The 11,700-nt window shown below is 49.4% G+C and overlaps 1 protein-coding gene across 1 annotated transcript; it reads right to left on the bottom strand.

Annotated features, from left to right (window-relative positions):
* Positions 1-2,417: 2,417 nt before the first annotated feature.
* LOC104126986 (octopamine receptor) lies at positions 2,418-9,835 on the bottom strand. Its single transcript, XM_009639601.2, has 4 exons — positions 9,817-9,835; positions 9,406-9,694; positions 3,616-3,792; positions 2,418-3,093 (listed from the first exon to the last, which is right to left on the bottom strand). Exons 1-4 carry the CDS (start codon positions 9,833-9,835, stop codon positions 2,418-2,420), a joined length of 1,161 nt encoding a protein of 386 aa, XP_009637896.1.
* Positions 9,836-11,700: the final 1,865 nt, after the last annotated feature.

Raw genomic sequence — 11,700 nt, 5'->3', positions numbered from 1 at the left:
TGTTTTCCTTCTTTAAGTCGGGGTTTTTTAGGGAAGTGATCGTCCCCCTGTACTTAGCACTGGTGAGGCCACCCCTTGAATACTGGGTTCAGTTTTGGGCCCCTCCCTCCCAGAAGGACCTGGAGGGGCTGGAGCGTGTCCAGAGAAGGGCAGCGGAGCTGGGGAGGGGTCTGGAGCCCCAGGCTGCTGGGGAGCGGCTGGGGGAGCTGGGGGTGTTCAGCCTGGAGCAGAGGAGGCTGAGGGGAGCCCTCATCGCTGCCTACAACTGCCTGAGAGGAGAGGTGGTAGGGAGGTGGGGGGGTCAGTCTGTGCTCCCTGGTGACAAGCAATAGGACAAAGGGAAATGGCCTCCAGTTTAGATGGGACATTAGGAAAAATTTTTCCACCAAAAGGGCTGTCAAGCACTGGAAGGGGCTACCCAGGGCAGTGGTCGAGTCCCCATCCCTGGAGGTATTTAAAAGCCAGGCAGATAAGGTGCTTAGGGACAGGGTTTGGGGGTGGGATGGCAGGGTTAGGGGAACAGTTGGGCTTGATGATCTTAAAGGTCTGTTCCAACCTAAACGATTCTATGATTCTAAAAGGCAGCTCTGGTCTCGGGCTCTGTGCGGCCATGCAGCCCTGGCCTGTTCTTGCAGAGGACACTGTCCGTCCCTCAGCTCCCTCCCCACCGTAGCTCTTGGGGCTGAAGTGCAATTCCTTGTCCTGTTTATCAAAATGAACCGGTTGTCAGGAGCAAGAATCCTGCCCTTCCACCTTCGTGGCCGCTGGACCTAGGTGCTTCCCCCAGAATAAGGGTGGGAGTGTATAGCTACTCTCCTTACCGCTTCCATGTTGTTACTGGAGTTGTTTGGCAGTACCGGTGTTGCAACCCGAGGCCAGGGCTGTTTCTTCTACCAGACCCTTGAAAGAGAACTTCTCACCCTTGTACCAGTGTCTTCAGTAGCTGAGCTGCTCCAGGTAGTAGCTGCTTGCTTTTTGCTACACCTCTGAGGACAGTCCTCTGCTACCTCCGAGTTGGAAAATCAGAAGGACTCAGGACTTGTACTAACCCCCCCCTTTTTTTATTTATTTAACAAAGTGATGTTCTTCACCCCTCCGGGTGCCTCAGTCCAGTAGTTTTAGCTTTAAACGTTAGCCTGGATTTCTTTCTGCTGTGTTTGCTCTGCTTCCCAGGCTGCAGAGACCTTGCCTGTCCCACGTAGATGATGGAGCAGTCAGAAAAAGCTATTTCGGAACCTATCCTTGAAGTGTTTCATGTCCCCACAAGATCGGTCTAAGAGCAGGCTCTGAGTGCAGTGACTCTCCCATATAAACCCACGTGAGACCCCACCAGAACTGTGTCAGGGGAAGCGATGGCCGTCGTCTGAGCAGTCACCAGCCCTCGCATAACCTTGCTACAGAAAAGCTGTGATCCTGGGGGCTCAGCTCCTGCTCTTACTCACTGTTGTGATGCTGCAGAGATGTTTGGGAGCAGTCCTGCCTTTCCAGGGTAGTCCTTCAGTGAGGTACTCCATGGCCCTCCTGTGGAGAGCCGGTGCTGTTTGATGCTGTTTGGAATCTGGACAAGCACTTGAGAGTGGTAAAAATAATCCCATGGGGTTTTTTATGGCTGCATGGTCCAGCAATACTCCAGAGCTACACTCAGAGCATCAAGGCCTAGAAATCACAAGTAGGTAGTAATTCCTCTTCACATCTTCTCTTTGGCTGGTCTTGGTCACCTGTAGCCCCCTTTGAGCCCCCTGGGCACTCGGTGCTCTCGTTGTTACAGCAAGTCTTGCTCATCTCCTGGGGTCTGCCACAAAGGATACTCCCTTCCAGAATGAATAAGGAAACTCCCAGATAACTCACAGAAAGCCACTGAACCTCTGGGTATTTTGGAAGCAAGGGAGTTGAACCCTGAGCAGCAGCCCAGGCTGCACAGTGGTGCCTCTGTAAAGAAACGACCTCTGCTCCTTGGCCACGTCCCTCCTAACTCCCGTACACAGACTGACACACGTGGAGTTATTAAAACTGGTCCAATTTGTAATGTAAACTGCAAGATGAGAGCTACAGTGGCTTGATAACAAAGAAATATGCTGTAGATCACCAAGATGTGCACAAAGACAAGTTCACATTATCATACTGATTTTTTTTTTTCCCCCCGGTATGAAGATTGAATTTGTCTTAGGAAATGCTCATTAAAAAAATAATTACCCAGGAAGGAATTAGCTCCATCAGTTTTAACAAACTGCCCCTAAAATATCAAAGTCCCTTGCTCCTAAAACTGTGGAAGATGAAGAAATGCATCTTTGTCGTATGCCCCTGCCTGTAATACTCCAGCCCTTCCTTCCCCTACCTTCCTACCCCCTATTTTTCTGTTAGGATGTGCTCTGGCACTTTCTGTAGCACCACCTCCTGCAACTGATTCAGAATCCCTGTTACTTGGGTTTGCTCTTCAGGGCACCATTGGGCACTGGCACTGTAATGCTATATTCTAGGTCTGGAGCAGTCTTGGAAAACGTGGCTATGGAAACCATGTCTTCTCCAATGTCCACCTGAGACCTGTGCCTGCAAATGAGCAGCTTCTTCAGGGCCCGTTGGAAGTCCCGGTTCAAGAAAGCGTAGAGCATTGGGTTGATGGTGGAGTTGCAATACCCTAACCAAGTGATGATCTTGAAGGTGTCGACCAAGACCGTGCTGGTGGAGTTGGTGCCTCTGGCAGCGAGCCAGACATTCAGGACAAAGTACGGCAGGCAGCACAGCACAAAGACCGAAATAATAATGCTAATGGTCCGCGTGGCCTTGTTCTCCAGCTGCAGATGGTTCTGCCGCTTGCTGTTGGGGTGGTAGTGAATCTGCAGGGTCTGAGACATGATACGAGTGGCCTTGAGCCGTGAAGCTCGGTAGATGAAGAAATACATGCTGCACATGACCATGAAGGGAACAAAAAACGCCAGAGCAGAAGCCACGATGGCAAAAATCCAGTTGGTGACGAAGATGCATTCTCTGCCTGCATCGAAGTCCACCCCAGGGATCTCATTCCAGCCTTGCATGACGGGAAGGAAGGAGATAAGGGAGGAGTATACCCAAACCGTGCAGGTCATCACGATGCATCTGCAAAAGGCAAGAGATGGGGAGGGGAGAAAGGGTCTGAGTTATTTTGAGTTGAGAACATCCAGTACCATTCAATCCCCATGGTAACCTGTGGGGGATATCACTGCCCAGCAGTCCCACAGGGCTTGGAGAAGGGGAAGAACCGGGGTACAAAAAGTCCATATGTGAATATCTCTTAATGTTGGGGTAACTGGGTCTGTGGTTTACAGAACTGGGGTCCGTGTAAGGGGTGCTCAGAGCTGGCTGAAAGAAGAGGAGGAAAGGTTTTACAGAGGATTTTTGTTAATATTTGAAAGAACAGCATGTAGATTTTTCTGTTTAGTTTCAGCTTTAATAGTGGCATTAAAAATTTTCACTGCATTAAAAATGTTCTGCAACGTTTTAAACGGTGCAAAGATCCTTTGGCCACGTCGCCCTGGTTTTGGGCAGCAGCTGTCAATAGCTCATTTGGTCCCTAGGCAATATGGGCCGTGGCCAAGTTAAAATTTGGAGGGACCCAAAGCGAGGAGCAACTCCACTCACCTGCCACGAGACATCCTTTTTGAATAGTGGTACGGTGTCACCACGGAGCAGTATCTGTCCAGGCTAATGAAGCACAACGTGACAATGGACGCGGTGCAGAACATGACGTCAAAGGAGATCCAGACTTTGCAGAACAGCTTCCCAAACAGCCACATCCCCGTCACCTCGTAAATGATACTGCCAGAGAAAACGGGTAGAAATCAAAGCTGGGAGGACTGACTTCACACATTTCTTCAAGACTCCGTTGAGGTAACCATATTTTAACACAGATGTACGTGGCTGTGCAGCTCAAAGTGCAAGCCAAGGCATGGGGGCATGGCTGAAGACCAAACCTGTATTTCTTGCCTGCACTCTGCTATAAGTGGGTGCCTTGAGAGAGGTCCTTTGCTCCCCCAAAGCTCCCCAAATTTACACCTGCACAATTTTGTTTCTCACAGCTTTTTCCAGTGCCCTATGCAGCACAGACTTTTATGATTTCTCCCCAGTTCCTGGGGTATGGAAGATGCTCCTTCCTGCAGGAAACTCACTTTTCATCTGATCTCATGCTTCAAAACGAGAGGATTTCAACTCTTGCTTTAAATCTTTGTTAAAAAAAAAAAAAAAAAAAAAATCCTAGGAGGAAGCCTATGCGGCTTGTGCGTTCTGTAGCTCACAAATGCCTCAGCGAGGTAAACCCCCCAGCAAAAAGCAGACATGATGCCAAAATTACTCCTAACAGAGGCAAGAGGGGCCTGTAAGAAGTGAGCAGCAAAGGAAGAAACATATGGCAGCTGTAGGAAGGCTGACGCGTGTTTCTATAGCATTCAATTAGATGCCATTCGCTTCCCCTTTCTTTCAGCAGCTTTCTGCAGCTCCTGGGGTGCTGCTGAAATAACCACTGTGTGTGAATTTGATGTGAAGGGCTGAGTAACCGCCCAGGCCTGCAGGGCTTTAATCCCCCTGGGACTTAGCGTGCGGGTCCAATGCAGTGATGGCGGGGCTGCCGCCCTCGGGTGGGCTCTGCCGTCTGGCAAGGGCAGAAAGAGGCGACTTGATGCCAGAGGAGTTAGAAATCAACCCCTTCTCTGCTTCTAATTAGCAACAACTCATTAAAATGGCTTTATGAGAGTTCTTTTAGAGCATAATTAATGTAAGCGGGTACAGTGCTGGCTGAAGGGCCCCAGCCCTTGGCAGCTTTTTGTTATGCAAGGTGCTACACGAAAATTCAAGCGAGCGTTAATCTACAGCAGAACCTGTCCCCACGCCATGGCAGCCTCCACGTGGCAGCACGGAGGGTCCCACCGCGCTCGCATGGAAAGGTTTCTCGTCTCTTTTTTAGATGGGGGAAATGAGACATACAGAAGTTGATGCATGAGTCCAGTAGCAGGCTTAGGGGTCTTCGTTGCTACTCCTGAGAAGCCTTCAAAGCCTGTGGTGTGAGCACTGTGGCCGTCCAGCATGGGACCGTGCTGCTGCCATGAGCAGCCCTGCACGCAGATCCCGGCCGAGCAGGTACCTGGCTCCCATCAGCATCTGGTGGGATGCTCCTGACCTAGCGGATGTTCTCACAGCACAGGGTAGCAGATGCCTGTTCCCTCTTCTCTGATGCATAAAGCCTCTGCAGCCTGGAAACGATGCCGATTTAAAAGGAATAATAAAAGCCAAAAGAAATGCACAGTATGAGCAGAGGCGAAGTCACTTCTGTGTTTCGCTTGCTCTTGCCAAAGAAATGAGTAGCTGGAAATATTCAGCCTGGAAACGACAGGGCTGGCTGGAGGACCCAGATGACAAGCTGAACTGCTCCTGCAAACAAGCCAAACTGGGAACAAAGCAGAAGTCTTGCTCTTATGAAATTAAGGCACCAGGTGACAACCTTGATTTTCCTTTCTGTCACAAACCCTCTTGTCCCTTAGCCAGACTGGCTCCTAAGATCATTTATTTTCCTTCTCTTTGGCTTATGCTAACATGCGACTGAGGAGGAAACTGCAATTCCAAAGAGCAATATAGATACGAAGCTGGGAGGGTGGGAAAGATGCAGACCAAGAGCCACTCCATCAGCAGGGCCAAACAATGCCCAATGGAGACAGCAAGGTCTATTCCTCACCACATGGCCCACCAAGACCCAGAAAGGCTTCATATCAGGCGATGCTGGAACACTCATGAGGGAAACAAAGCATCGATCATGCTCTGCTCTTTGCTCCCCTTCGTAATTTTTTTTTTTCTTAAATGAGACGTCACTCTCCTAGGTGGGCTGTTTTCTCTACATAGCAAAGCCATTGGTTTTCGGGCAAATCCGTCCCTCCTTGTAATGTCCTCTACCATCCTTTCATAGGACAAGGGGCAACGGTTTTAAACTAAAAGCGGGTAGATTCAGCCTAGATACAAGTTTTTTACAATGATGGTAGTGAAACACTGGCACAGGTTGCCCAGAGAGGTGGGAGATGCCCCATCCCTGGAAACATTCAAGGTCAGGTTGGATGGGGCTTGGACTGCTTGAAGATGTCCCTGCTCATTGCAAGGGGGTTGGACTAGGTGGCCTTTAAAGGTCCCTTCCAACCCAAACCATTCTATGATGTTAGGCTGTGGGGAGACCCTATTGCCCTCTACAACTGCCTGATAGGAGGCTGTAGCGAGGTGGAGGTTGGGCTCTGCTCCCTGGTAACGGGCGATAAGACAAGGGGGGATGGTCTGAAGTTGTGCCAGGGCAGGTTGAGGTTGGACATTATGAAAAATTTCTTCACAGAAAGGTTGTCAAGCATTGGAAGGGGCTGCCCAAGGGAAGTGGTCAAGTCCCCATCCCTGGAGGTATTTAAAAGCCGGGCAGACGAGGTGCTTAGGGACAGGGTTTAGTGGTGGGATGGCAGGGATAGGTTAACAATTCTATGATTCTATGATTTTATGATCTTCCCTTCATATTCTTCACAGCTGTGGTCCCCTCCTCATCCCTCTCATGCCTTCCTCCTTTCTTGTTGGGTGTGAGAAGCCACAGATTTTCCAATGAAACATATTTTCAGCTGCGTCTTCATGTTCCTTCCATGCTTTCCTGGGAGCCTAGAAGGAGGAATTGTCCAATTTCCTTCCCCTTTGCATTCCCAACAGAAAAACCTAGTGCCAAATTCCCTCTTTCTCCTCACCAAGGAAGAGGTTTACTTCAGTTATGGAGAATGCTATCAGTCTTACGGGGGGAAATTACATCTGCTGAGACACCTACCTGCCTTTGCTCTTTGCCACCGCTCCCCCCCATCACCCAGATTGCAAATACCACGTCAGTAGGTGGGAGGCAGAAGTAACTGGGAAAGCCCAAACTCTATTTAGAAGAAAAAGAAGAAATCCAGGACAGATCTTCCCAAGCATGAACTGAACATGGAGACACCAGAGGAGTCATCAGTCTCCAAATTTGGAGAGGAAGCAGTGACGGCAATTATCAGCTGGAACTCACTCCAGAGCAGGAGTTGTTCAGCTTTTGTCTTCTTTGAGCAAAGAGGGTGCTGCCATTGCTGGGTAAGATGGGGGTAATGGCAAAGGTGATCTCCTGGAGGGATGGTTGGAGTGGGTGGAAGAGCAAGTGATGCTGTGCAGCCCCAGAGAGGAGCCCTTGAGACACCTAGGCCAGACTGGGATGAAACCCCCTCATTTCTGGACTTAACAAGAACATGGAAAGGACAAGTAAAATAGCCCAGGGAAATGCCAGGTAGCAGGAAGGTTGTTGCTTTAGATGATCTTTGGTATCTGACACGCTGTTTTTCTCTTTCTAGGAGGCCAAAATGGTCTGCTGCATTTTATTGCAGTGACCTCATCCATGCAGTGGGAAACATCAGAGCTTCTCTTGGGGAAAAAAATAGTATGTGCTACTGTTGACAGGAGCACATGGATCGTTTCTGCATTCCTCCATGTCGTCTTGCAGGCAACCCAGCTCAGGCCCTGCAGACTCCCCTGTTCCCATTTGCAGCCCAGCTCCAGACCAGTTTAGCCTGGTAGCTGGAAACAGGGAAGGAAGCGGATGGCCAGACTGCTCCAGCCACATCGGCTAGGTCCTCACCCGCACACCCGCTCAGAGCTGCTGGCGATCCTCAGGGAACAAGATCGGCCAACCTGGAGACCCTTCCCACCCCTGCCTGGCAAAGAGCCGCTTCCACAAGCCCATCTCTTGCCAGCATTGAGCAAACCCCCCGCTATCAGCAATACAGGTCTCCTGGTTAAGTCACCACCCTCATTCCCACCGACCTGAAGAGAGCAGGATCATCACACAGCTACGCAGGGATCGAAGCCCCCAGGGCAGGTATTTGTAGCAACAGCTGGGGGGGGAGAGACAGGCAAATACAGATGGGTGGTTTCAGAACCTGAACTTAAAAATTCACCAAGCTCTAGGATTGAAACTGGCAGTATTGTTTTTTTAAAGGGCATCACTAACTGCCTTTTTTTTTTTTTTCCACCTGACTTTTATAAGTCAGTTTTTAATTGCTTGTTGGGAAAATATCTTTCGGTGCCAAACTCAAAAGCGTAGGCAGCCCTGCGAGAGCTGAAGCACAGAACGTGAAAAGGGTTCAGCTTCTCCATAGCGCTCCAAGGACACTAAAGAGGGTGCAGCCCCCTGCTTTCCACAACCCTATGGCCATTCTGCAGCACAAGACAGCCAGAGCCTAGGAGTAAACTGGTTTCTGGATTTGTCTTACTATGTTTTAGCCAGGTAGCGAAGCTCCTGTAAATATCAGCCTCAAGAGGGGAGAAGTGCCCTCTGACGTGCCTCTTCCTCCGTTAAATATAGGGGGAGCCTAAACTACCCTACTCTTACACCAAAATAAACCCCTTACATTCACACAGAGAGAGGGGAGATGTTTGTCCCCATGTCAACGCTGCCAGTTACCAATGTGCAATGCAGTCAGGCAAGAGGGGCAAAATGATTCCCCCAAGTGCAGCGAGTCCTTTGTAGCAACAGCTATCCCATTTGTCATCCCAAATCCCATTTGTCATCCCAGCACAGGCTGCAATTCTTCTCCTCGGTTTATGCAGGCGAAAGATTTATTTTGCAAGGTCGCCAGCCTTCCTCACAAACTCTACCAGTACGTTGTCTGAACGAGAAGGAACAACCAAAATTCCATGTTTCACCAAGAATATGAAGAATAACATCTCTGCAATAGCCGTTCAAGTTCAGTAATGCGTAATCATCCCTTTTCTTACACTAGTAAGGATCTTCTTTACTTCTCCCTCCCACTACCGGACGACAAGAGATAAGGTGAAAGAAGTATAAATCGAACGCTCAGAACTTAACTCCACTGATTTCAATAGTCATTCCTGACAAAGAAAAATGAGGGAAAAAATACACTCCACGTGATTTGCTCTACCTTTGCAACGCAAGCAGCATCAACGCAGTCATAGCACTTAATGCTGCCACACCAGTGACAGTCCTCGTCTCATGTTCCCCAAACACTCGGAGCATGAAAAACCATCTAGCGACCACGTTGGCCCTGCCGGCAGCACAGAGCTGGTCCTGGAAGAGGGGATTAGAGCCACCTGAAAAGCTGGGTGCCAAGTTCAGCCCAGCAGCCAGGGTCCCTCTACAGCCAACATGAAAAATACCTGTGGGAAGCCTTCTCCATACATTCAAGGGGACTCGTTATAAAGGGTTGGGACACTGAGCCACAGTCGCACATACAGTCGCTGACCCACAGTCAAGCTCTTTGGAGAGCCCAGCCCTAAGGACAGCACGTGAACTCCTAGCCAGCCCTGCTCAAAGAGCGGCCGCTGAGCTAGGAGAAATGATGTTGCGCGCACACGCCGCCAACAGATCCTACCTTTACAAGCGCTTCTTACCTAAAGGGCATGACCAGACAAGCTACAAGGAAATCTGCCGTGGCTAAGGACATGATAAACATATAGGTGACGGTGCGCAGCCTCTTTTCCACCACTGGGCAGATGAAGACAACTGTATTTCCCAGGAGCGTGGTCAAGTCAATGAGGGTTAGTATCAGCCCAATGACCACCTCCTGGAGGCCGATCCCTGCCCAGTTGCCACCTCCTTTCACAAAGGAGGAGGCAACAGAGGAGAAGTTAGAGAACCAAGATTCATTTTTGTCCATCAGCATCTTCCCACTGTTAAAATCTGAAAGAGAGGAAAGGGGGGGAAAAAATAAATAAGGACTTCAATGCGTGACTTGTGGGTCTATGAAAGGAAGCACAGAAATAATGTTTATGCTTCATTTACTTCAAGAAAAATTCACGCACCCTGCTGTGTCTGTGCCATCACTGTCACATGGTTATCAGTCCCTTAGAAGTGTCTGAAATCCTGAGGGTGAGGATAAATACGCAGCACTGGCTGAAGTCCCACATGGCAATTTAAAGCCCTCCTGTGAACGAAAATGCATCATCAGGTGAAGCGTGATATCAAGAAAAAAAAAAAAAGCAAAGCATTGAGAGCAGAGAGAGGACAAGCAAGCAACCAAAATCCAACATTAAAGCAGCTCTGCTAAATCCCACTGATCAACACGCCATGTCCACAAAATACGGGGGTTGAAACTGGATAGGTCCCTTCCAACCCAAACCATTGTATGATTCTCTATTCTCATTGCTACCTTTGCCACCCACAGACCAGGTGAGACTGCTTGCCCCATGCTGGCTGCTTTCGTGACCCCACTATTCCATCCATCCTCTGCCCTGGGTTCTCCTGGTACTTTTTTAGGCTCTGAAGCTAAGCGCTTTTTACTGCCATGGTGGGCAGCTCCATCCTACAGTCCGAATGGCCACGCAGAGCTGCCAGCAGCCACGCAGGGAGCTGAAGGCAAGTAGGCGAGCAATTGAGGCATCTCAGGTGCAGCAGTGACCCGAGACTCGTGTCCCCTTCTGTGCCCGGCTGGGAGGGGATGCTCCCAGCTCCATCACGGGGGGCTTTTCAGTCAAGGAAATTCATGTGCTCGTGTCCACAGCTGGGTCCCCAGACTTCGACCGAGTGGTGTCACAGGCACCTGGGAAGGTAAGAAAATGCCCAGCAGTTCAAAATTCACTGGTGCGGCTAATGGGAACACAAAGACAAAACTTGTGGGGAAAAGAAAATTATAGAAATATTTCCAGACATCAAATTGTTAGATTCGAATACTGCCACTTCTCCTGTGACTGGGCTCTGCTTCCACAGCACCCTCAGGTCAATCCCACATCTCCAGGGCATCACTACTGAGTGCAGCATGAGAATGGGTCAGGGTAAATATCCATGTAATCCAACATGCCTTATCCCACAGTGGCCAAACTTTGCCTTAGGAGGATAAGAATAAGGCAGCAAGTAGCAAAATTTTCCTGATGTCTTTTTTTCCTTCCAGCAGCCTATGGTCCAGAATTACGTCTAAAGATGGTTTCAAGGACTCCTAAATCATGAACTTGTCCTGCTTCCCCTTTGGCTCATGCAAATTTTAGCATCCATGACCTCCTATATCAACAACTTCCACAGCTCAGCTGTGTACCATGCAAAGAAACACCTCTTTTTGCTTGTTTTGAGCCTACCACCAGCTAGTTTCACTTGATGCCCTCTGGTCCTTGTATTGGAAGAGACATCAGGCAAGCCATCCTCATCGACTCTCTCAACACCACGAGTGGGCTCTTTAATCCCCCAGCCCCTCATCATCTCTTGGTCGGGCTGAGGAGCCTTCGCCAACTTGCTCATTCCTTGTGCAGAAGTGATGGAGGACTCCTGGCCATCCCTCCTGCTCTCCTGAGAGGGACCAAAACCGCAGACAATTTCCAAGAGGTAAATGCACTGTGGATTTATGTAAGGGCATAACGACAGTCTCTGTTTTGTCCTGCTTCTCTCTCATAATGATCCCTAATGCGGTTTGCTGCTTTTGATTGGCACTTAGCACCGAGCTGACCTTTCCACGGGACTGCCTATCGCCATCCAAAGATCTCGGTCCTGAGCAGCAACAGTCAGCTCAGAGCCTGCTGCTTTAGATAGGAAAATAGGGTGGAATGAGGAAATTAGGTTCTCTCCATCTTCCCCAACCTCCATCACTTCACAGTGGAATTTCTTCTTCCATTTTAATGCTCACTGAGCCTCATAAAAGCTTCTCTGCAATGCTTTAAGTCAGGCCTTAGCCTTCATGCTCTGATTAAACTTTGTTTCAC

Source organism: Egretta garzetta, unplaced genomic scaffold, assembly GCF_000687185.1.
Source record: "Egretta garzetta isolate BGI_Z169 unplaced genomic scaffold, ASM68718v1 scaffold115, whole genome shotgun sequence".
Lineage (NCBI taxonomy): Eukaryota > Metazoa > Chordata > Aves > Pelecaniformes > Ardeidae > Egretta > Egretta garzetta.
This window is presented reverse-complemented; position numbering and strand designations above follow the sequence as displayed.